Genomic DNA, 23997 nt, shown 5'->3' on the forward strand with positions numbered 1-23997 from the left:
CAGTCACCCCTGAGGAAACTGAGGCCCTGCCCTCATGGGCTAAGGCCAGCGGGCAGCTAGCTAGCAGAGCACCCAGTCCCCCCACTACCCCCTGATGCAACCCCAAGGATCCTGGCTTCCCAGATTCATAATCTTGTAGAGTCCCCTTGAACAATGAAGAGAGCTAACAGACACAGCAGAAGTTTGACGGCCAAGACTGGGCCAGAGGACACGCTCCCAGGGCGCTCAGGCTGACCGCAGGGCACGCCGGCCACTGTGGCCTGAGGGCACCCGAGCAGCCTGGCCCACAGTCCCCTGTGCTGGGAAGGACTGAGAGCCCCTGCCAAAACCCAGCACCCTGTCTGAAATATACTCTCTGGAGGACTGCAGCCGCGGCTCCACCGCAGCCAGAGCCCCCACACCTGAGCCTCCAGCCAGCTTCCAACTGCAAGAGAACACATGCCCAGTGTCGTTTCAGGCCATCAAGTCCTGGGGCGACTTCTCACACAGCCATGGGGAGCCGGTACACCAAGACTGTTCCCAGTGAGAGGCGGCTGTCCCAGAGCAAGGCTAGCACCATGTTGGGGCGGCAATAATGAAGCATCCCATCGAATTCAGGAAGCTGGATTCATAACGGGTGCGCCGTCATTAATCATACTGGGAGCCTCAGGACATACAAGCATCAAGTTCGAGGACATGATAAAGTCTTCCATAAATGATAACAACGGAAGACCTAGGGATGAGCTTACCAAGAAGCAGATGTTCCCAAGAGATACAACAGAACACCACCGACAATGGAATGGAATCCTAGGAGATTAATATCACATAAAGATATTAATTCTTCCCAAGCTTATCTAGGAACTTAATACAATCCCAATAAAAATACTAAGATGAACTGGGGGATAGACTAGCTGATTTTAAAATTCATTAAGAAAAACATTATACACAGGGTGCCTGGGTGGCTCAGTGGGTTAAAGCCTCTGCCTTCGGCTCAGGTCATGATCCCAGGGTCCTGGGATCGAGCCCCGCATCGGGCTCTCTGCTTAGCTGGGAGCCCGCTTCCTTCTCTCTCTCTCTCTGCCTGCTTCTCTGTGATCTCCGTCTGTCAAATAAATAAATAAAATCTTTAAAAAAATTAAAATTAAAATTAAAATTAAAAAAAGAAGAAAATTCAAGACCCATAGCCCTGATGAATATAGAAGCAAAAATTCTCACCAAAATATCAGCAAACCAAACTCAACAGTACATTTAAAAGATGCTCCAGCATGACCGAGTGGGATTTATCCCCAGAGTGCAAGGATGGTTCGACATCTGCAAATTGACAGAAGCGACACATCACATTAGGAGAATGAAGGATAGGGTCACCAGGGTGGTGCGGTGGGTTCAGCCTCCAGCTCTTGGCTTCGGCTCAGGTTGTGATCTCAGAGCCATTAGACTGGACCCCACGTCCAACTCTGCCCTCAGCACAGAGCCTGCCGGAGAGTCTCTCCTTTTCCCTCTGCCCCTCCCACTTGTGTGCTGTTCTTTCTCTCAAATAGATCAATAAATCTTTTTAAAAAACAGAATTAAGGGTAAAAATCATATGATCATCTTAATAGATGCAGAAAAAGAATTTGCCCAAATACAACATCCTTTCTTGATAGAAGCGGCCACCGAACTGGATGTAGGAGGAATGTTCCTCATATAATAAACACCGCCTGCGACAAGCCCACAGCCGACATCCTACTCAGCGGGAAAAAGTTAAAAGCCTTTTTTCTGAGATCAGGAACAAGACAGAGATGCCCACTCCCTTCATTCCTCTTTGACGTAGCACTGGAAGTCCTAGGCACAGCAATTAGGGGAGAAACAGAAATAAAAAGTGTCCATGTCAGAAAGGAAGAAGTAGAACTATTTCTGAGTGCAGGTGACGTGATCTTACATATAAAAAATCCTAAAGACTGCACCAAAAAACTGTAAGAATGTGAATGAACTTAGTAAAGTTTCAGGACACAAAATCTACACACAGAAATTGGCTGCACTTCTATACGCTTACAACAAACTATCTGAAAAGAAATAAAAAAGCGATCCTACTTCCAATAGTATCAAAAATAATAAAATATTTAGGAATAAGTTTAACAAAGGAGGTGAAAGACGTGTACGCTGAACCCGTGAGATTCTGATGAAGAAACTGAAAAAGACACACAAGCAAAAATGGTAAGACATTCTGTGCTCATGGATTGGAAAAATTCATGTGAAAACGTCCATTCTACCCAAATCAATCGACAGATTCCCTGTGATCCTAATGAAAATTCCAATGGCATTTTCCATAGAAATAGAAAAAAAAACTATCCTAAAATTTATTTGGAACCACGGAAGACCCCAAATGGTCACACTGAGAAAAAAAGAACAAATCTGGAGGCATCACACTCCCTGGTTTCAAGCTATAGGACAAAGCTGTGGAAACCCAAACAGTATGGTCTTGGCACACATATGGACACACAGACCAGAGGACTAGACAGAGAGCCCAGACGTACACCCACACATGTACGGTCGGCTGATGTCTTAGAAGGGGAAAGGACCATCTCTTCAATGGGTGGTGTTGGGAAGACTGGATGGACATCCACCTGTGGAAGAATGAAAACTGGTCCCCGCTCACAAAAATTAACTCAAAATGGATTGGAGATTAAATGTAAGACCTAAAGCCATAAAACTTCCAGAAAAAAAAACATGGGGACAAAGACCCTTGACACTTGTCTTGGCCATGATTTCCTCCATGGGACACCAAGAGCCCAGGCGGCAGACACCAGAACAACCCGGCGAGACGAGCCCAGACCACAGAGCTCAGCAGAGGCCACTGTCAGTACAGGAAGTCATCTGCAGGACGCAAACAGCCACAGGCCATGTCTCTGATGGGGGCGAATATCCAAAACCCACGAGGAACACATACAGCTCAACAGCAAAGAAATAAATAATCAAATTTAAAAACGTGCAAAGGGGGTGCCTGGGTGGCTCAGTCATTAAGCGTCTGCCTTCGGCTCGGGTCGTGATCCCGGGGTCCTGGGACTGAGCCCCGCATCGGGCTCCCTGCTCAGCGGGGAGGACTGTTTCCCCCTCCCACTCCACCTGTTTGCGTTCCCTCTCTCGCTGTGTCCCTGTCAAATAAATAAAATCTAAATAAATAAAAATTAAAAAATAAAATAAAAATGTGCAAAGGACCTGAACAGACCCATTTCCAAAGAAGACGTACAAATGGCCAACAGGTCTGTGAAAAGATGCTCCACGCCACTCATCAGCAGGGAAATGCAGATCAAAACCACAGTGAGATCCCACCTCACGCCAGTCAGAACGGCCGGAACTGACCAGTCAGGAACGACAGACGCTGGCGAGGATGCGGAGAAAGGGGGACCCTCCCGCTCCGTCGGCGGGGACGCAGGCTGGTGCGGCCACTCTGGACAACAGCACGGAGCTCCCTCAGAAAGCTGACAAGAGAGCTGCCTACGACCCAGCAATCGCTCTGCGCGTATTTCCCCCAAAGATGCGGACGCCGTGGCGCGAAGGGGCCCCCGCACCCGCCGCCCATCGCTGGGAGCCACCCCTCCGTCACTGGCACCCCCTCCCTGTGCCCCGAACAACTCTGAGGCCATAAAAGGGGCAGCATGTGAAATGTGGTGAAACGCGTTTTTTTCCAAGATATCTTGTTAAAGAAGAAAAATGAAGTGACCACAATGCATCCTGGGTTTTTAAAAAAAGAACAGTAAAATTCACGAAGTTCGGAGGTGGCGGGGGGCACAGTCCGGTGAGCACCTGACTCTCGGCTTCAGCTCGGTCACCGTCATAGGGTCATGGGGTCGAGGCTTCTGCCTCTCGTACCTAGAGAGAGAGCTCAGAACTCAGTTTCAGAGTCAGAAGAGTCAGGACTGTACGGCCAGGACAGGGGAAGACTTACTTTTTCCCTCTACCTTCCTGGACGTTGAGTTTGTGTTAAGTGCTCATATTCCTTACGCAGATACAGATGAAAACTGTAAAAGGCACCAGGTACTGAATCGTGAACCCTCACCGAGTTTCTTCTGCCCTTTTCCAGGGGCTCTTAAACGGGGATGACAGCCCTCACCTTCTGGCCTCACAGACCCTTTAGAGGCTGATGGTGACAACTGTCCTCTTCCACAGGCCCGGACTCACGCCTCACACGGCACTGGGCCCCAACCTTCCCCACCTGCTCCCCCAACAGCTCCCAGTTCAGCAGATGAGCACCGCACCCTCCCCGGTGCCTGGACCCCTCCCACATCCCACCTCCAACCGTCGGCAAATGCCCAGCCCCCATAGCCGAGCAGACACGGAAAGCAGAGAGCCCTGGGGCGGCCTCCTCACCTCCGAGTCCACACCCCTCCCTGCTGGGAGCACAGCCCTTCTTCCCCTGTCCTGGCCGTACAGTCCTGATTCTTCTGACTCAAACTCTGCTTGGCAGAGTCAATGCAGAGGGACAAATGGAAATGGGTGGGGATGACATGTGCGACCGTCACAGTGATGACAGAGACAGGGTGTCCATGCAGCCTCCAGGGCATGCCCCTGGGAGACCTCGTGCTTACGGCAGAGCAACTGTCAGACCTCGCCTGGCCTTGGGATCAGGGCTCCCATCACCAGCAACAGGACAGACTAACATCGTGCACCCCGGGCACGGCACTTGGAAGACGCACACCGCTCCTATAATTCCAGCCCCAAATGCAAAACCTCACACCAGTCCCAAGGAAGAATCACAATCTCTACAAAACGACCACCTCCGGAGAAACGTCCAGACCACAAAAGACGGCGAAAGGCTGGGGCATCGCAGATTCTGGGACTAAAAGCCACATGTGCGTATATGTGGATCTATGAGCAGCGAAAGGAGAAACGTGGCCGTGGGCTATCAGGAACGTGGCATCCAGGCCAAGAGTCCTGGTTTCATGAGTCACAAAGTACACGTTCTAGGAACCCGAGGCTAAGGGGTCAAGGGTCGAGAGCTCCGTGAGTTCCACTCGCTCCCAGACGGCTCAGACTTCGGTTCACTTACGTCGTGAACTAAACGGGACAAGACGTCAGAAATTGAGAATCTAGATGAAGAGCACACAAAAGTCCTTCGCACTGTTTCCGACTTCCGTGTAAATCTGTTTGAAATTATACCAAAGTAAAGACGAAAAAGGCATCAGCCAACAACCCCCCGCCCCACTCCACCAGGCCTTCCTCACCCAGAGAATTTCCTGCGGCTCAGTCCTTGCCCTCCATGGCTCTCTGCCATCCCCTCTGGAACGCTCCGGACACCCTCCCCAGCATCACTTTGGAGAGCGGCGCTCAAGGCGTCCGGGGACTCAGGTTAACACTTACCCAAAGAGAACTTAATACCCAGGTACAGGCCCACAAGGACCCGCCCAGGGGCCCTTCCCCTCAGCCAGAAAGTGACACCCTGGCCTGGGAGCATGGAGGCCACGGAAGTGGGAGGGTCCCAGATTTGCCTGGGGGCAGGGACACAGCCTTAGGAGGGCCCATGGGGCCATCCCACCTGACATGGGGGCCAGGAAGGGGGATGTCTCCCCCAGGAAAGGTCTACACAGCCCAGTGATCCCAGCTGCTCTTTCCACCCTGACCCTAGGGGGGCTCTACCCCACCCTCCGTGCACCCCCACCCCACACTTGGAACCCTTCCTGGAGCCCCCAGACCAGGCCCTGAGCCCCTGGAGAGTGAGCTTTGCAGAGCTGATGAGGTCGGTCACTGTGAAGATTGAGGACAATCCCAAAAGCCCCCAGTATGTCCCCAGAAAAGGGGAGACGAACTGGCCAGCCTCACTGGGGGCAAGGCTTCCTGCAGCTGGGTCAGACCTCTCCCAGCCAGGAGCCAGGTGGAGGGCGTGTCTGCTCTCCCAACAGAGGGAGGAGTCACTCCTGTTGCGCAACTGGCGCTCTTGGGGGAGCTACGGACCCAGCTTAGACCCCCAGCCTCCCACCTGGACCTCACCACTCTGTTTGACTGGACACCGTGTGTGCTGTCAAGTGGGCTGTACCCGCCTTGACCCAACCTCCTGGGGCAGAGACGGAAGGAAACTGAAGCCACCAAGGAGGAGGCAGGTTGAAGGGTGGAAGGAGCTCCTCAGAGGCCAAAGTCCTGGGTCTCCTCTGGGGAAACAGTCGTGGCCAGAGGCTCAAGTCCACATGCCTGACCTCTGGGCCTCCGTCCTCAGCACGCAGCCGGCCTGCCTTGTCACTTCCCAGGCAGGTCCAATCCCCAGCCACACCTCTGGTGCGGTCAGAGGACCCGGTGGTGGAAAGGTGAGTTCAGGACAAGGAGCCCTGACTGCGCAGCAGGCGCTGGGGAGACACAGAAGTCCCCTGCAATCCAGAAAGGTAGAATGTGGATCACAGTGTCACGGCAAAGGTCAGGAGAGCAACTGGGGCTGACCCACAGCCGGACCTTCCGAAAGTCCGGGCTTCCCAGCAGCTGACGCGGGAGCAGGAGCTGAGCCCTACCTCACACCACACCAAACTGACTCCCCGTGGGTCATCTCGGTGTCAAAGCCCAACTGTAAGGCTTCTACAAGAACACGGAAGAAATCCTCACAGCCTCGGGGTAGGCAAACATCCCTCTGCACGAACATGGCGACGCCTGGGCCTTTGGCTCAGGTCACGATCCCAGGGTCCTTGGTATAAGTCCCAGGTCGGGCTTCCTGCTGCTCAGAAAGCTTCTCCCTCTGCCTCTGCTTGTGTGCTCTCTCCATCAAACAAACAAACAGTAATAACAATAATAAATAATAAGTAAACAAATAAAATCTTTTTAAAAATGAGCAAAATATTTGAACAGACCTTTCATATAGGACACGACGCACACGCACTCGCGCACCACCACCGCCGGTCACCGGGGAAGTGCAAACCCAGTGAGACGCCGCGGGGAACACACGCCAGCCAGTTTGAGAAGATGAACGGCAGGGCCCTGGGGAGGCCACAGAGGGACCCCACGGTGCAGGTGGGGGTTGAGATGGTGCAGCCGGCCCCGTGCTCCCGACGCAGTTCAGTGAGTGTCTGCGTGAGCCGGCGGCTGGAGGCGTCTTCCCGGGCAAGCCATGCGCTTCTTCATTCTCGGGTGCGCGTGTGCGTATTATGTGCGCATGTGTGTCCATGCGCACGCATGTGTGCATGTGCGTGTGCGCGCGTGCACGTGAGCGGGGAGACGGGGAGAGAGACTCTCCAGCACGTAGCCTGAGGCGGGTCTCGATCTCATGACCCTGAGATCGAAACCTAAACTGGAGCCAAGAGCCAGGTGCTCAGCCGACCGCACCCGGGAGGGCGTCCTGCGTCTTCCTTCTGAAGGACGCCTGGGCCGGGGGACGCCTCCTGCTGGCTGCAGGAGTGGGAGCTGTCCCTGCACTGGGGCCCGCGGGGCACGGCGGCTTCGCTCACTGTAGCCCAAAACTGGAAACAGCACTAACGTTCACGGTTGCCACGAGATAAAGCGACTCTGGCGTGTGTGTATAATGACCTGCCGCTCAGGACGGCCCCGCACAGCTGGCACGCTCACGACAGCGTGGCTGGACCCCAGGCCCGTTCTGCAGAGGGAGAGCAGCCAGGTCCCAAAGGGTACTTAACGCATGACCCATGTAGACAAAGTCCAGGAGCAGAGAAGGTGTTACCACACCAGGCCAGTGGCACACGAGTTCATCCCGCTCTCTTGATGCAGGCATCCTGAGCAGCGGGAAGTCACGAGGAATTCAACCTAGAAAACCACAGGTCCTGGCCGAGGCCACAGCAAACCCGTTTTGCAGAAAAGCCTCCCACTGGGCCGTTGCAGCCGACAGGAGACCAGTGGATGGGCCCCTCACCAGGTATGGCCCCTTCAGCCACCAGAGAGAGAGGAGGACCCAGACGCGGCTTAGAGCGAGAGAAGCTGAAGAAGACACAGCAAGTCCTGCACCACGCGGCTGCACGAGAAAGGGCCCCAACCTCCGCGCAATGAAGCAACCGTTTCCTCTGCTCCTGTGGGCGGCAGGTCGGGAACCGGAACTGGGGCCAGCTCCACGAAGTCCGGTGCCGCAGCTGGAAGATCCGTGCTCTGTGGCGGGCGTCATCGGGGGCCCTGCCCTCCAGGTCCAGCACATGGGCTGGGGGCTGGACCCACAGCGGCTCCTCGAGGACCTGTCTCTACGTGCACATGGTCTCCCCAGCCGGCAACCCGGGCTGCAGCCCCGGCGCGTCCGCAAGACAAGAGCGCGCAGCGGGTGGGACCACTCTTGCCTTTGCTGTCAGACACGTGGCTTCTGCCGCGTCCCGCCGGGAAAGGGGAGTCCCTAAGGCCAGCCCAGAGCAGAGGGAGCAGAGTCCGTCTCCAGCTTCAGTGTCACAGAATCTGGGGACGTTTTCAAGCCACCACACAGAAGAGAGCTCCGTCATCGCCACGGCAGGGAAGAGGGAGGAAAGGACGGGCAGGGCGACCCCGGAGCAAGCACGGGTCCCAACAGCCCTGTCCAGCTCTTCAGCCTCCAGGACAGCTTGGTAAAAGCCTGAACCCAGACGTTCCTTCCCGTCATGACAACAAACGTGAAAGGACTGCATTTATCACGACATCGGGAATCAGAGGCTGGAGTTTGGCCCAAGACTGACACTGCTACTGGCTGCCCAGGGACGCACCAGAGCACAAAAGCACAATATGGTCGAAATAAAAAAGGGCGATGTGCGCCGGGCAGCTACCCACCAAGAATAAATAAATGCTGCCATAGCAATCACGTCAGACAATCTGGAATTAAAGGCAAAATAAAGAAAACCACCCACGAAATAAACAGCTGTAGGAAGGAACGGTGCTTAGCAAGAGGGAACCCTGCACAAGGGTGTTCTTGAAGCTGTTTCGACTGGGACCTGCCATCCCGAAACCATTACTGTCACCATGCTGCTTCTGGCATGTGTGGTGCCCCGGGCAGGGCTCGGGGGAGCCGCAGGTGCTACGGGAGGCTTCGGGGCGGTGCCGACAGCGAGATGCTGCGATGACCTAGCAAACGTCTTTCTGTGCTTGTCCAGATCCACAGGATCCACACTACCAAGAGGGACCCTACTGCCCGCTGTCCACCGATGGTCTCCCTGGGTCGTCTGCTGAGCAGGGATGCCGCCTGGACCCCCTCATGTCCCCTCTGCCCCTGGAGGGGGCTGTGCCCCTCGTTAACATCCCTGTGACAGCTTTGCCTCCCGACACTTCTTGCCGGTGGCTCCTGGGACCCACGACAAAGCTGCCAGCAGGAGCCTCCGAGCTCAGGGAGCGGACCTGCCCCGGGCACCCACTGCCCCACGGCTGAGGCACAGGAGTCGATGGCGACTGCGGACAGGGGTCTCCACGGAGGGCCCTACCCCTCCCCACACACCTCCCCGAGAACGAGCCCTTGGTATGGGGGGTTGGTTTCCTCCTGAAAGGAGTGGGGAGCCCTCAAAACCTCTTTAGCAAGGACTCCTAGAAAGGGCTGTGGAGCCCAAGGTGATGGACGACACAAGCAGGCCCCTCAGCCCTACTGCGGAAGGTGCCCCACGTCTGCGAAGCCCCCCCAGGCCTTCCCTCTCCAGGCCTCCTCCCCAGCCGCCCCAGGGGAGGGGGACGCCTCCGCTTCTCCTTGTCCTGCCTGCAGCTCCCAAGCAGGCAGGGAGCCCGAATCACAGCCGGGCTCGGACCGTGTCCTGGCAGGCGGCCCAACCTCCCCCATGTGAAAAGGGCAGGGGGGGAGGCGCCCTTCCACTTCCGCACTGCGGCCCTGCGTTCCCACTGGGGGACCCTCGCAGGTGGGGCCCCGGGACGCCGGCTCGTGGGCAGCCCGAGTGCGGCCAGGGGATGAGATAACCCGGACCACGTTTGTAGGCGAGGAAAGGTACCCAGTCCGCTGGCCGTGGCCTCCAGTCTAGGGCGTCATCACACCCCTTGACTCCCGGAACGCTGCCGGGGGGAGTGTGAGGAAGTCTGTCTGGTGCTGACGAGCAAACAGTTCTGGCCGGAGGGACAGAGGATGGGCTTCGGGGCCCTGACCACTCAGAGCAGGCGGCGGCAGGGCACAGCCCCACAGGAGCGTGGCCCCTCCACAGGCTTTCATCACACGACTCAGACACGTTATGAAAAATGTTTTTACTGTAAATCAAAGTACCAAGCAGATACTTGCAAAACAACATACAAAGTAGAACCCGGATGCTTCCCCTCCCCAGGCTGCCCCTGAGCCGGCGCCTGGCACTGAGAAAAACCCAATCCAGTCCTGCTCCCCAGAAGCCGCTTGTGGTCCCGCCCTGAGGCGCCCGGCAAGGGGGGAGCAGCAGGGACAGAACTCCAGGGACCCTCCCCCGCTCAGGGCCCCTCCAGGCACAGGTGTGTGCCCCAGCCGGGGCGGAAGGAGGGAGGGGCTGCCCTTGTGGCGTCGGAAGCTGTGGCTTCTGCGTCTATGGCCCTGAGGCGCACCTCCCCCCGCACACCCCTGCGGTCTGAGGGCCGCAACAACGCCCAAGACCACGTGGTTTCTCCTACGGTCTGAGCTGGTGCAGACGGACAGGCCAGGCCAGGCGGGGCCCCGGGGGTTGCAGGCCCAACAGCATCGGGACTCCGTGAGGTGGAGGACACACGCCAGCAAGTAAACGTCATGCTGAAACCGGCTGACCCGTGACAACGGCAAACAAGTAGGCAACGGAAAGCGAACAGAAAAAGACCACCTCAGTGGCTTGACTTGGGGGGCGAGGCCCGCTCCGGTAGGTTTGGGGCACCTGAGGGATGGAAGGACACACAGAGCCCAGTTCCCTTCAAAGCACAGTGGGGCGGCAGCTTGTCCTCGGAGCCCCCGCCCCTCCCCCAAAAGGGTGTTCAGCAGGCAACGGAGCCGGCAGGTCTAAGGGGGACCTGCCTCTCAAGGGCTCAGACGGGCCTTGGGGCCCTGCCGGCGACGGCCCCAGGCCTTCAGGGGACCCTTGCCCACTCTCCCTCCTGCGTACAAAATCACACCTGCCGATGGCCCACACATGGCCCTACCAGTGAGCCTCCTCACCCCCACCACGACTGGCCCTGGCGCAGGCGCAGATGAAGGCCCCAGGCTGCAGCATCGGCCAGCAGGTGCATCTCCACCTCCAGGCTGGGGCCAGATGCAGGGGGCACTAAGGCTGTCATGGTGGCCCATCGACAGGCTGAGCACAGGAGTCGCAAGCCCCCTGGGGGGGGTGGGCAGGAGCACCCTTGGCCCAGGCCATCATCCTCAGTTCCTGTCTGGTTCTGTCCACACCCCCAGCCCCTGGGGCCAAAGCCCCAGGGGCACACGCACAGTCACACTCCCCAGGCGGCCTGCTGGTGCCCCGCGCTCACGGCTGGAGCAGCGGGAACCAACAGCACACACAGCCCCATGGGCCGTCCCAACAGCTGCTTCTGGAAAGCACGCTGGAACCCAGAGCGAATTCAGGGAGCCAGGCACTCAGCATTGCTTGGGCTGAAAAGGCTACAAATCTGCCTCTTCCTAGAAGCCTACAAAACAATTCACTTAGAAACACCCCCAGTGCTTGTGCAACAGCCCCGGGTGAGCCCCTCAAGCCCCTGCCGGGTGGAGGGGAGGTGGGCAGACAGCAAACCCTGCTGCTGGGGCCCCATGGCCCCCTGCTCAGGTGGGTGCCAGGGGGATTCCCTCCAACCCTCCCGGGTGCCCAGGAACCGCAGCCCAGCACCGAGGCCTGTTTGGAGACAGGAGGACAGGGTGCCGGGCCACACTAAACCTACAGAAAACTGTGGGAAGAAGCCAAATCCATAGGATCCGTGGGTTTCCACACTTGGGGACAGTTCCCAAGACATGTGTTAGTGACACCCCCTCCCCCAGCCGGCTCAGGCCCCCGAGAGGCCCCTTGCACCGCGGGGTCTTTGCCCCGCTCCCCGGCTCTGCCTCCTCGTCTCTCTACCTGGCTCCTGATCAGGCCCAACGTGTAGACAGTGTCAATAAGCAACAGATGGAAAAATGTATTTCCTAAGAAAGAAGGGGGCGGAGGTCCGAGAGCGAGGCCGGCCGCACAGGTCTGTCGTCCACGGTCCCTTTTACTCCTCTTCGGTTTCGGTGTTTCCTCTCTTTGGTTCAGCCCCACGTCACCCGCGGGGTGCCGGGGCCGCGCTCCTGCCCGGCCACGGCCTGAGGAGAGGCGGCCGGCCCTGTGCCCCCGAGGGGCCTCGCCTTCCACCAGTGTCTACTTGTGCTCGGGGCCCTCCGCCATGGCGGCCACCTCGATGGTGGCCGTATGCTCCTCGGGCCCCGAGGCGGCCACGGCGCTCTCGACGGCCCCCGTGGGCACGGTCACAATGGTGCTGCCCCCGGGTGACACCTGGGCCACGTTCTGCAGGGCGGGGCCCAGGCCCGGCAAGGTGAGCAGCTGCAGGGGGCTCACCACCTTGACCACGGTGCTGCCGTCCTGCATGGCGGCCGTGCTCAAGACCGTGAGACTCGATGCGTCCGGGTGGATCTCCACCGCGCCGGGGAAGGCGGCGCCCGGCGAGGCCAGCACTGTGTACCCCCCAAGCAGCGGTGAGGCGGGGGAGCTGGCAGGAGCAGCCTGGGGGGGTGCCTTGCCCAGCACAGGGGAGGGCAGCGCAGACACCACTTTGCCGAGCGGCACGCCGGTCAGCTGGGACACGGGCACGCCGGGGCTGAGGGCGATCTGGGCAGACTGACTGAGCACCTGTGAGGCGACGGCCGCCGGCCCGGATGTGGCCCGAGCCAGCCGGGGCCGCTTCGTGGGGGGCGGCAGGGACACGGGGGTCAGCGTCATGAGCACGTTACTGAGGTGCTGGGACTTGTGCTTGAGCTCCTTGGCCCGGCGACGGTGTTCGTCACACTGCTGCTCCAGGGCTGCGGGACACGGGCAGCGGTCAGCGCGGGGAGCGGGGGGCAGAGGTCACCACAGGGACGGGGGGGGGGCAAAGGTCTCCGCAGGGACCGGGGGTGGGACAGAGATCTCCGCAGGGATGGGGGCAAAGGTCACTGAGGGGACCAAGGGAGGCAGAGTTCACCGCAGGGGCCAGGGCTCAGATGCAGGGACGGAGGCAGGGGGCAGAGCATCATTGCGGGAATGAGGGTGATGGGGGGGCGCCAAGTCCCAGTGCGGACCCGAGGAGGGGACATCAGACCACACACCCCCGACAGGGCCTGTGCTGACAGTGCACTGATGCTTTGTCCCCATGCCACCCTGTCTCCCACAGGGATACTGTCTGAGGGCCTGTGGGGACCACCCCTCCGAGGAAGCAGAAATGCCATCTCAAAGGTGGCCTCCACGCCGCCAAGCGAGAGGAATGACCTTCCCCATTCCTACTTTCCACTCCTCCTAACCTCCGCGGGCGAGTGCGGTGCCGACGCGCGGAGATAAAAGGGACGGAGAACCCACACACGCAGGCGCCGGCTGCACAGGCCCAGCGCCTCCCGATGCCGAGGGGCGCCCGGAGAGAAAAGGGAATCGTGGGAGCCACGCTGGCTCCTGGTCCTCTCTCCCACTTTTCTCCTGCACACAGCGGCCGGGGTGGTGCCACACGCAGGCCCCATGTCACAGCTTCCCTGCTTCCCTGTGTGACAGTGCTGAGCTCCCCTGGCCCTCCCCGAGTCCAGACTCTGCCCCCAGGGCTCCCTCGGAGCAGCTGTCCCACCGGGCTGCGAGCAGGGACGGCCGTGTGGGTGCGCAGCCCACGGGCAGGCCCCGCCCCAACGCACCTGCCAGGTCGCGGGCGTACTGCTCCCGCGAGCGGTCCATCTGGCACTTGTGACTCGCCAGCACCTTCTTCACCAGGTCCAGCAGGCCGAAGTTCTGCACGATGTTGTTGAGGAGGACCGCATCTTAAAGGGGTGAGCACACACTGAGAACGGGCTCCCCCAGCAGAGAAGCTCCCCTGGACACGCGGCCAGAGCCTGGGAGGCATGTGGCCCCCGCGCGGCCCTCTCCTGCCACCCGCTGCTCAGCCACGGCACAGCTGGGTCCTGCGCCTACGACTCGGCTTCATCCCAGGGGTGCAGCAGGGCGGGACAGAGCACCCCAGCACCCCTGCCCCTGCCCAGAGCAGGAGGGAGCCCGGTGGGTGGTGCCCACCGATGCCAGAAAGACGCTGAGCCCCTCACCTCGGAGCTGTAGGGGGGGGTCCTGGACCCGCTGCTGCAGGCCTTTCATGGTCTCCATCAGCTCCTGGTGGAACTCCTGTATGACCTCGTCCAGCAGACCCGCGTCCTTGAGCCCTCGCCAGAAGGAGAAGGTGTCGTCTGTGGGGGACGGAGAGGCTCAGCGAGCAGGAAGAACCCACAGAGCAGGCGCGGCGGGCTTCTTGCCACAGGCAGGGGCAGGGGCAGAGGGCTGCCGGGGGCCCAGGGTCCAGCGCACACAGGTCCAGATGGGGGCCCGGGCACAGCTCCCCCCTCTGCACTGGCATTTCGTCCAGGAGGCCCCTCGGGCCCGCCCAGCACATCCCCCGCCTCCCCACCCCCAAGGAGCCCACTCAGAAGAACCTGTACCTCCGATGGCCGTGGTCCAGTCACTGGGATCCTCACAGGTCTCTATGGTGATGGTAGCGGGAGACCCGTTCACTGCAACCCAGACACGGCCACCGTGAGCCTCGACAGCCAGCGAGCGACCCTCCCGACCCACTGTCCACACTCGAGCTCTGCACCAACTTCTGCAAGGCCCACAAACACGGGCGCCGGCGCAACCAAAGGATGTACTTGCTTCTGCGGCGCATCTGCTCTTAGACTTAATCACAGACGTCTTCAAACACACACACAGGAGAAAGAACTGCGTCTCCACGACCCCACTGCCAGCTCAACAACCCCAACATCACGCTCCTCTCGCGGCATTTACGGGCTCCCCAGCGCGTGGTGGACACAGACGGCCATCGGGCCAGGCTCCCTCAGCGAGGAAGGAGGCGGCCGCGCCGGCGCGGAGGCCGGGCCGTGCGCCTCTGTGGCCGCAGGCGGAGCGGGACCCGGGCAAGCCGGCCGGGGTGGAGGCTCAGAGCCGCACGTACCGTCAGCCGTGGCGGGAGTGAGTGGAATGTACTCGGCAGAGGTGGGGCTGCTCAGGGACACACGGGCACCCGAGAGATCGATCTTGGTGCTGCGGCAGGTGTTGGAGCAGACCTTGTCGTGCTGGTAGAAGTCCAGCTCCCCGGAGTCCATGATCTTCCTGTGGCAAACAAGACCCGAGACGGAGAACACATCCAGGCACCGGTGGGCACCGCTGGTGCCCGGGGTGCTTGCTTCCCTCCCAACACCCCACTCTCGTGTCCTCAGGTCCTGCTGACAAGGGAGGGGCTGGCCTGGGGGCAGGTCCCAGGACAGGCAGTGGCTGCAGAGTGGCTACCACCGGGCGGGAGGTGGGCGCCACGGAGGCTGCAGACGGGCCTCTCCGACGACCCCAGCCAGCGCTCTGGGCCAGTGAGGGCCAGGAAGCAGACTTCCTGCTGGCAGCACAAGCAGGAAGTCTGTGAGGACTGGGACCGCAGTGACCGGCGCCCAGGAGAGATGAAGGTCCTGGCAGCCAGTCATCCCAGAGACATTGGTCACGGTCACGCACGCCTCCGGGACATTCTGCCGCCGGCTGGCCCTGGGGAGCGGGCCCATGGCTACCAGGAGTGCTGAGGATGCCCCCCCTCACACACTGACTGTGAGGCCGAGGGAGACAGAAAACCCTCCTGGAGCAGCCGGGCCCTCGGTGCTGGCTTCTCGCTCTGCACCCCATTCTCTGCTCTCCCAGGAGGGCACAGGACATCCTCCGCCCGCTGGGGACAGGCTTCCCAGGGAGGCCCTTCACTAAGGCCCCTCTGGAGGGCCCGGCTTTATGTCTGGACATGTCAACTCAGCCCCTCCACCCGTGGCCTCCATGTTGCGGGGCCTCTGCACAGCGGGGCGCACTGCAGACCCACGGTGCCCCTCCCCCACAGTGCTCGTCCAAGGAAACGGCCTGTGGCCTTCTCACAGCTAGGCCACCAAGACCCCTTCCAGAGAGCGGGGGGGCCCACCTCATGGGTGGGGCCGAGAGAGGAGCCCTGAGCCCTGCACGAGGGAGCACAGGGCCGACCGCAGGACGCCAAGCAGCAGGCACGCTCCAGGAGCGCAGGTTTAACAGGCCGGCTGGGGCGTCCGCCCGTGCCACCCCACACCGTGCTTCACAGGGACAGTGTCACCAAGGCCCACAAAGGCTCCCCTGGCAGCAAACCCACACCCAAGGACAGCACAGAGCTGCTTTTCCCGGGAATAAGCACATGGAGGACAAAGGAGAGCCCCCCCTTCAGCAGCAAAGTGACCCAGTCCCGTCACGCCAGACCCCGTCACAGACACAGCCCTCTGCACTGGCGTGCAGTGAGGGCCGTGGAGCGAGCCCTGGATGCCAGAGAGAGGTGCCCCGGCCTCATCGGAGCGGGGTGAGCTCTCACCACATGAAGATCAGCATCGACGTCCTCCGTCTTCTCAGAAGGGGCATCACCACTTGTTTCACAGGTGATGGGAAAAGGGGCAGAAGGCCATCGGGACAGGTCCCACACATAGGGAAGCCAGCAGAGCGGACACTGGCCTTCACGCCGGCCTGAGAACTGGCCCACGCAAATGAGTGGAGGCCCCTTGGGACGCTGGCACAGCCATCGGAGAGACTGAGGCACAAACCCCGATCAACTCTCTTCCGGGATCTGATGTCTGTGAAGGAGCTGGGAGCCAGCCCAGACCTTCCTACAAATTCCCGATGACTCTCAAAGGGAAAAGGAGGTCTGTGCGGAGCAAGGGGCCACTGCACCGAGAGCAGACCGCCACCGACCGCCAGAGACGGGGCGCCGGCCCAGCATCCGCTGGTAGCACGGCCGAGAGCGTCAGGGACCGGACTAGACCCTCTGCAAACCCACCCGCCTGAGAGCAGGCCCAGGAGATGGAGGTGCGGCCACTGGACACAGGCGTGGTCTGGACGGGACCGTCACCAGGCGCACAGGCCATGCCAGAAAGGGACAGGTGGCCAGACGGACACGTACTGCAGGTTCAAGACCTCGTGCCCATGCACTCCGGGGTTCGGCGGCTGCAGCGGGAGGCGCGGGAGCACTCTCTCCAACACAGAGATGCACAGGGAGGCGGAGCGAGGGCCTCCAAGGCCAGCCCACCTGACAAGGCCACGGCCAGCAGGGCTGTGAGCGGGAGCCGTCCCGAGCATTGTCGGCACTTTGGTCTAGGATGGGCCTCATCTTAGAAACTCAAAAGCAAACGGAAAGATGCCCGGTGCGGCCCCCACCTAAGCATGATCCCCGCGGGCGCCGGCCGCGCGCCAACACCCACCTAAGCATGATCCCCGCGGGCGCCGGCCGCGCGCCAACACCCACCTAAGCATGATCCCGTTCATGCGGATGGCCCTCTTCCAGTCCTTCAGGGTGGACTTGCCGGCCAGGTGCACAAACTCCTTCGGGCTGATCACGTGCTCGTCATACTGTGGAGGGAAACAGAGCGGGACGGCCCCTGTGACCCCCCGGGACTCCCCTCTCTTGCCTGACCGCTGGCCAGAGCCCAGCCAGTGAGAGGGGTGTGGGGCAGCCGACAGCTGCGGACCGGTCCGACCAGCAGCATCGTCAAGGAGGAAGAGAGTAATTCACGTAACACAAGCCATGGCCGCTGTGCCCCAGGGCTGGCTTCCAGCTGCCGGCAGTCTGTGGCCTGCACTGCCCCCACACCCAGGGAAGGAGCCCAGAGACAGAGATGGTGCCCCGAGCCAGGGGGAGCGGAGGCGACCACACTGCTGTGAAAGGCAGGCTCTCGCTCCCTCCAGATACGACTCAACAAACCCACTGCCGCATGACTTACTCTGCTCGTCATACACACATGACGTCACAACAACACAAGACCGCGTGCAGGCTGAGCGGTGACTCAAGCCCTTCACCCCACCCTGCCGACACCCCTCACAGCACGCATCTCGGGCACCAATGCACACTTATCTGTCTCAGTGTCAGGGCTTGGGGCCGGTTTCCCCCAGTGTTGGAGCTCAGATGGCCCGAGAAGCTAAAATATCCTCTCCAGTTGTGTTAAACAAGTAATTACTGGAACTGAAGAATCAAAATGAAACTGTATTTCCTTAGGAAACAAGCAGGCAGGAGAGAGAGGTGCCTCCCCCGGGGCCCCCGCCGGCTGGGCTCAGGTCCAGCTGGGGTCCTCCAGCACAGCTTGCCAGGGAGCCCAGAGCGCCAGGTCCTCAGATCTCCAGCAGACCCAGTCACTGCCCGTGCGAGCAGCTGATGGGAGTCCTTTCCCTGACGCCCTGAGCACCCACACACGCTCTCACGGAGTCCGGGAAGCCTCTAGACCCCTCGTCTAGCTGGCCAGGGAAAGGGGCTGTGAGCCCAGGCCGCCGAGTCAGAGCACCTATCTGCCCGCTGCCATACACCCCCGCCCCCACTCCACCAGACAGGACACTGTCTCTGCCCCTCTCCAAGGCATGACATCCCCTCTCCCCCACCCCGTAACGCCGTCGGGGCTGCGGTCCCTCCACCCCAGCTACACGCACGGATCCATCCCTCCGCGCGCCCCGCTTCACTCCACTGTCCTGTCTACACTTCCTGCCGCTGTCTGGGCTGGCCGCCACTCAAGTTCGAGTTTTCTTAGTAGTTGGCACGCCCCACTCCCTTCTCAGGCTGGGTGCTGTGGCCTACCTGGGCTGTCGGGAGTCCGGGGCTACGTGACCCCACAGCCGGGGGCCACAGGTTTTACCTGGCTAGGAGTCTTCCTAAGACGTGTTGTCAAAGCTGTGGGGCTCACCCCCACGTTTCCACTTCCTGGACACCTGCACACCTCCTAGACCTAAAAACTCCCATCCGGGGGCAACTGGGGGGCTCACTGGGTTAAGCCTCTGCCTTTGGCTCAGGTCATGATCTCAGGGTCCTGGGATCGAGCCCCGCATCGGGCCTCTCTGCTCGGCGGGGAGGCTGCTTCCTCCTCTCTCTGCCTGCCTCTCTGCCCACTTGTGATCTCTCTCGCTCCATCAAATAAATAAATAAGATCTTTAAAAAAACAACAAAAAACTCCCATGTGGGATCACTTTCCTTCTGCCTGAAACACACTTCTTCCCAAATGCCCTTCAGGGAGGACTTGCTCATGGCCAATGCAGTTTTGTCTGAAATGTCCGCACGCCCCCTAGATTGGAAAGAGGGCTTTACTGCGCGCAGGCCTCTCTCTCAGCCCAGGACCCCACTCCTTCGCCCTCTCATTTTCAGGAACCCCGTCACCGGCGGGACCCCTGTTCCTGAGGACTTGTCTGCTCTCAGCCCCACGAGGCCTTCTCGGCCTCTCGCTGTGCGGTTCCGTTAGGACACCGTCTGCGGTAAACCTGCTTCTGTTTCTCACCCTTAATTTGCGATTATTTTGAACTTGCAGAATGAGTGGAAGACTAGCACAAAGAATCAGCCTGTGCCCGTCCCAGGAGCTGCTCGCCCGGGGCCCCTTCCCCCTGCTTCCCTGCCGACTGCTCCGCACAGGAGGACTCAGGCCCTGTCCTCCGCCCCCGCGGTCCGTTTCCTGAGGGCAAGGCTCTGCCACACAAGCACCACTCTCGAGAGCAGGAATCGGCCCTGACGTGTGCTGTCGCTCAAGAGGCGACAGGCAGCGCTGCTCAATGGCCCAGTAACAGCCTCCGTGGCAACCGGACTCCAGGTAGGACCCAGCCCAGACAGCGCAGCCCACCTGCTCCCTGAACAGTCCACCCTCGTCTCCCTGACCCTGACACTTCTGAAGCACGCAAGTGAATGTCTTATTGACTGTCTCTCGCGTCTCCTCGGGACAAGAGTCAGGCTATGCCTTTCTGGCAGGAATGCACGGATTTCCCGCCCATTTGATCAGGAGCCCACGACGGAGGCCTGTCCTGACGCTCATGTCATCACCTGGTTAGGGGCCACCTGCCCGGCTCCCCATCCAGAGTGCTCCCCTCTCCATGAGCGCCACGCAGGACAGGCACCGAGCCCGCTCCCAAGCAGCTCTCAGCAGCCAGTCCTGGAGTCCAGGCCCCCTCACCCTGCACGTCTGCTAGCTGGCATTCCAACATGGAGCGTTACTTCTTGATGCGAACGCCACGGACCACACGGCAGCACACACAGCCCCGTGGCCTCTGACTTCACTTGAGTCGTAACCCACACTCCGGGCGATGGCCGCAGTGTCAAACTGCCCCGGACGGAGCCGGCCCTTCGAGCTGCCTCCCACGGCTGTTGACATGAGGCCGGTCCCTCTCCTCATTCGGTCTGGGATTTGCGGGGCGTCTTGACCGTGCACGGTGATCTTCTACCCGTTACGAACATCCTCGGATCCTTCTGTCCTTCCAGAGCTCGACTGACGGATCCGCCCTTCCCGAGCCTCTCGCCTCTTCCTTCCTGCGGGCTGTGTTCTGGACAGCTTTAACGTCTGCCTTCCGCTCACGAACTACCTCCTCGGCTGGGTCGGATCTGCTATAAAACCTATCCCTTAAGGGTTCTACTTTAATTCTATTTTTCATTCCGAGTTTGTTTTCCTAAATATGTTTATGCTTTTCTCGCGTCAGCCCTCTCTTATTTCTTGAGATAAACTAAACATGACGATGTTAGATTCCCTCTCAAAACCCCGAGGCCCGAGGCGCCGCGAGTGCTGTGCTGCCTGTGCTCTCTGGGCTGTCCCTCCGCGTTCAGCGCTCCCTTTACAACGAGCTGCTTTTCCCTTGAAACTGTGCCGACGTCACTCAGAATCTGTGATGAAGAGGAGTTCCTCCAAAAAGGACGTGTGCTCTGGTCAGGTTCCTGGGGGAACTGCCAGCCAGGAGCCGCCTACAACCAGAACCGACCGTGCAGCTCCCACAAGGGTCCTCCTCCAAAGGGTCCCCCATCCCTCGATGCCCAGATGGGCAACAGCAGGCTCCGTGTCCGGGGGACAGAGTGGGGCTGGGACCCCATTCTTAGTGTCTGCCCTGACGCTGAGGGGCAGACCTCTACAAGTAAAAGCATTCCAGGGGGTAACCCCTGCCCTCAAGCACACTCAGGAAGCCCTGGGCTGCACCTTCTGGCCTCCAGCCCTGCAAGGCTGAGCAAGCCGGGGGCAGGCAAAGGCTCCGCAGGCTACAGGTGGTGCCTGGTCTCCCCACAGCCCACCTTTACTCGGACCCTCAGCTTGTCTGTTTCAACCATTTCTGCCGGGCCTTGCGGAGGCTTCCAGAAAATGCTTTAGGAAAGTATTTTCACCAGCATTTCTGGCTACTTTCAGCACAGAGTGAGTCTGGGTACTTAATCTACCTTGGCAGAAAAGGGAGCACCTCTCCCGTACACCTGACTCATGGCTACTCAATGAGTCTTTCCAAAGCACACCCCTCCTTCAATCCACCACTGTGGCTGCCCCCGGCACGATCAGGGCTACTCCCCCAGCCCCTCCCCCGGCCGCCACTCCAGAAACAAGGAACTGGAACCTCCTGAGCCTTCCCTTCCCCTGGGCCTCAGCAACAACCCTGTCCGTCCCGGAAGGCCCACCCCTTCCTCCTCTCTTCTCCCAAGCACATGCGACCCCCGCGTCCGCACCCCCACCCCCCGCGGACCTCCAGGTTGCCGGGCCATGAGGGCCCCCCTGCCCCGCAGCGGGCACACATGTCCGGGCTGTGCCCGAGCTGGTGCCTCACCTGAACACACTTGACGTTGATACCCGGGCACACAAACTTCCTCCAGATCAGGTTGGCTCTGCTGTCCCCGCAGGTAATGGGGTACACGATTTCAGCCTCCAGACGCTCCTCCTCCTCGGCCACCTTCACTTCTCACACGGCGTGGGGGACAGGGAAGGGTAAAAACAAAACCAGTTACAACCTTCCCAAGATACTTTCTGCAAAAGCACAAACAGCCACCAACCAGAAACCAGAAACCGAGACCCAAGAAGGACTAAGACAGGGCGGGGGCACTGCTCATCAGTCCCAGGTTAGAGGCTCAGGTAAAGCCCCAAAGATCAATTTTAGGAGAGTGGAACTACCATAATCCACATTAAACAGGGGTTCAACGGAAGAACCACGCTTTACTTGAAAGGATTCTAGAGAAGTTTGCTCTTACTATCGTGAGGGGTCCAGAGGCCGTTAGCCACAGGCCCTCCCTGATGGTCTAACCACAACGGAGCTTCGGCCCCACCACGGGAAGAGGCTGAGCTGCGTCTGCAGACTCCAGCCAGGCCCCCCCGGGAGGACCCTGGGGCTCGAGCCCATAGGCGGCCTCTCCTGGCCTAGAAGACCATCCTGCAGGGGTACGGAGTGGGCAGGCGGGCTCCCTACCTAACACGGCCTCCTTGAGCTGCGAGGAGGCCGTGAACGCGGCCGCGCCGGCCGCCGCAGCGTTCTCGGTCTCCATGCTGTCCTCCGCCAGCTCGGCCCTGGGAGGGAGGGAGGGAAGGAGGCGTCAGCTCACACAGCAGGCCGGGCGCACCCGAGTGCCGGCGCGCCCCCTCTCCCGAGGCAGCCCACGGTCCTAGCAGTGGCTGTGCAGGTCAGGGACCTTGCGGCGACAGTCACTGCACTGCTGCTCCCAGCAGGCATTTCCCTGAGTGGCTCCAGGGCCCATGGCCCCTGACACATGCGGCCAGCAGGACACGTTTGTGCAAACAGTGACACCTACATGGGAACTTTAAATCTCCCTCTTTCCTTTCTTTAAGATAGGACTTATTTGAGAGGGAGAGAGAGAGAGAAAGGGGACACACATACAAGCATGGCGGAGGGCAGAGGGAGAAGCAGGCCCCCCACTGAGCAGGGAGCCCGATGGGGGGCTCCGTCCCAGGACCCGCAGATCATGACCTGAGCCGAAGGCAGACATTTCACCGACTGAGCCCCCCCAGCACCCCCTCCCTTCTTTCTTTAATAAATTCATTTTTAATTCTGGGGCACCTGGGTGGCTCAGTCAGTGAAGCCTCTGACTCGGTTTCAGCTCAGGTCATGACCTCAGGACGGGGAGCTCGAGCCCCGCGTCCGGCTCTGCACAGAGCGCGCAGCCCGCATGGATTCTCTCCCGCCCTCTGTCCCTCTCCCCATCCTGCTCACTTGCTTGCGTGTGCTCTAAAACTTTAAACATTTTAAAAAATATATAAAATTTCCTATTTCTATTATAATGACCTCATGTTTCTGATAAAACTACCAGAAAATATAAAATGATAGAAAGCGGAAAAAAATCACCCATGGCCTAACCTCCCATCAAAATAAATTACGTATATAAGTCAAATGTAAACGTAAAAACTAAACCAGAAAAATGTTAAAAGGAAGGAAAAAAAAAAAATTTAATGGTTTCAAAGTGGTGAAAGGCTTTCTTAAATAAAACAAAACATAGGGCCCCGGGCAGCTCAGTCAATTGAATGCTCTACTCTTGGTTTCGGCGCAGGTCATGATCTCGGGGTCATGCGATCGAGCCCGGTGTCGGGTCCAGGCTCACCAGGGAGCCCACTCGAAGACCCCTCTCCCCCACCGGCCTGTGCATGTGGGCGGCACTCTCTCTCAAAAAATAACACAAAACCCAGAAATAAAAGAGATCATAAATTTCCCTTAAAAAAAAAAAAAAAAACAATAAAAACAAGGCTCGCCGGTCCTCCCCACTTGAGAGACAGCCGCATCTTCTGAGGCAGAGCCTGTCCTGTCCCCGAGACACTACCGTGAAGGTCAGAGTCAACGCATGTGGCGGTGCCGGATGCCTGGTCACCAGCACTGATTGTGGCTCCGGCAAAGTGATATTGTCGCCACGAGTGACCTTCCGTGGACCTTGACCACATGGTCTCTGTGCTCTCGTGGGACTCCACTCCCAGCAGATTCCGCGGCACAGGAAGGGCCGAATGGGAAACCTGTCGTCCGTGGAAAGTCTGCCTCCTTCTAGGAGCGAGATCCCGCCAACACCGGATGGGGTGATGCCAGTGCTGAGTCTGTTATGGAGTCCACGGGCATGTCCCCCACCACGGAGAAAGCTAGGGCTTGCCTGGCGGCGGGGCCAAGAAAGTCATCACCTCTGACCCCACACCCTGCTGAAGCCCCCGTGTTTGGGACGGGCACGAACCGTGAGAAATACAACGGCTCCCTCAAGACCGCCAGC

The 23997-nt window shown here is 59.7% G+C and overlaps 1 protein-coding gene across 2 annotated transcripts in view; it reads right to left on the bottom strand.

Annotated features, from left to right (window-relative positions):
• Positions 1 to 10056: 10056 nt before the first annotated feature.
• Positions 10057 to 23997, bottom strand: part of GMEB2 (glucocorticoid modulatory element binding protein 2) — a 38126-nt gene continuing 24185 nt past the window's right edge. The window contains exons 2-9 of one of the 2 annotated variants that reach the window (XM_082746476.1): positions 22206 to 22398; positions 21573 to 21700; positions 17284 to 17387; positions 14953 to 15110; positions 14444 to 14515; positions 14057 to 14194; positions 13655 to 13777; positions 10057 to 12802 (exon numbers count right to left, since the gene is read on the bottom strand). In XM_082746476.1, coding sequence (XP_082602602.1) covers positions 12144 to 12802; positions 13655 to 13777; positions 14057 to 14194; positions 14444 to 14515; positions 14953 to 15110; positions 17284 to 17387; positions 21573 to 21700; positions 22206 to 22281 — 1458 coding nt within the window. In that variant the 5' untranslated portion in view covers positions 22282 to 22398 and the 3' untranslated portion in view covers positions 10057 to 12143. Of the gene's footprint in view, positions 12803 to 13654; positions 13778 to 14056; positions 14195 to 14443; positions 14516 to 14952; positions 15111 to 17283; positions 17388 to 21572; positions 21701 to 22205; positions 22487 to 23997 lie in introns of those variants that run through there. The other variant, XM_082746477.1, reaches the window with a different exon arrangement.

Source organism: Mustela nivalis, assembly GCF_964662115.1.
Source record: "Mustela nivalis genome assembly, chromosome: 8".
NCBI classification, from domain to species: domain Eukaryota; kingdom Metazoa; phylum Chordata; class Mammalia; order Carnivora; family Mustelidae; genus Mustela; species Mustela nivalis.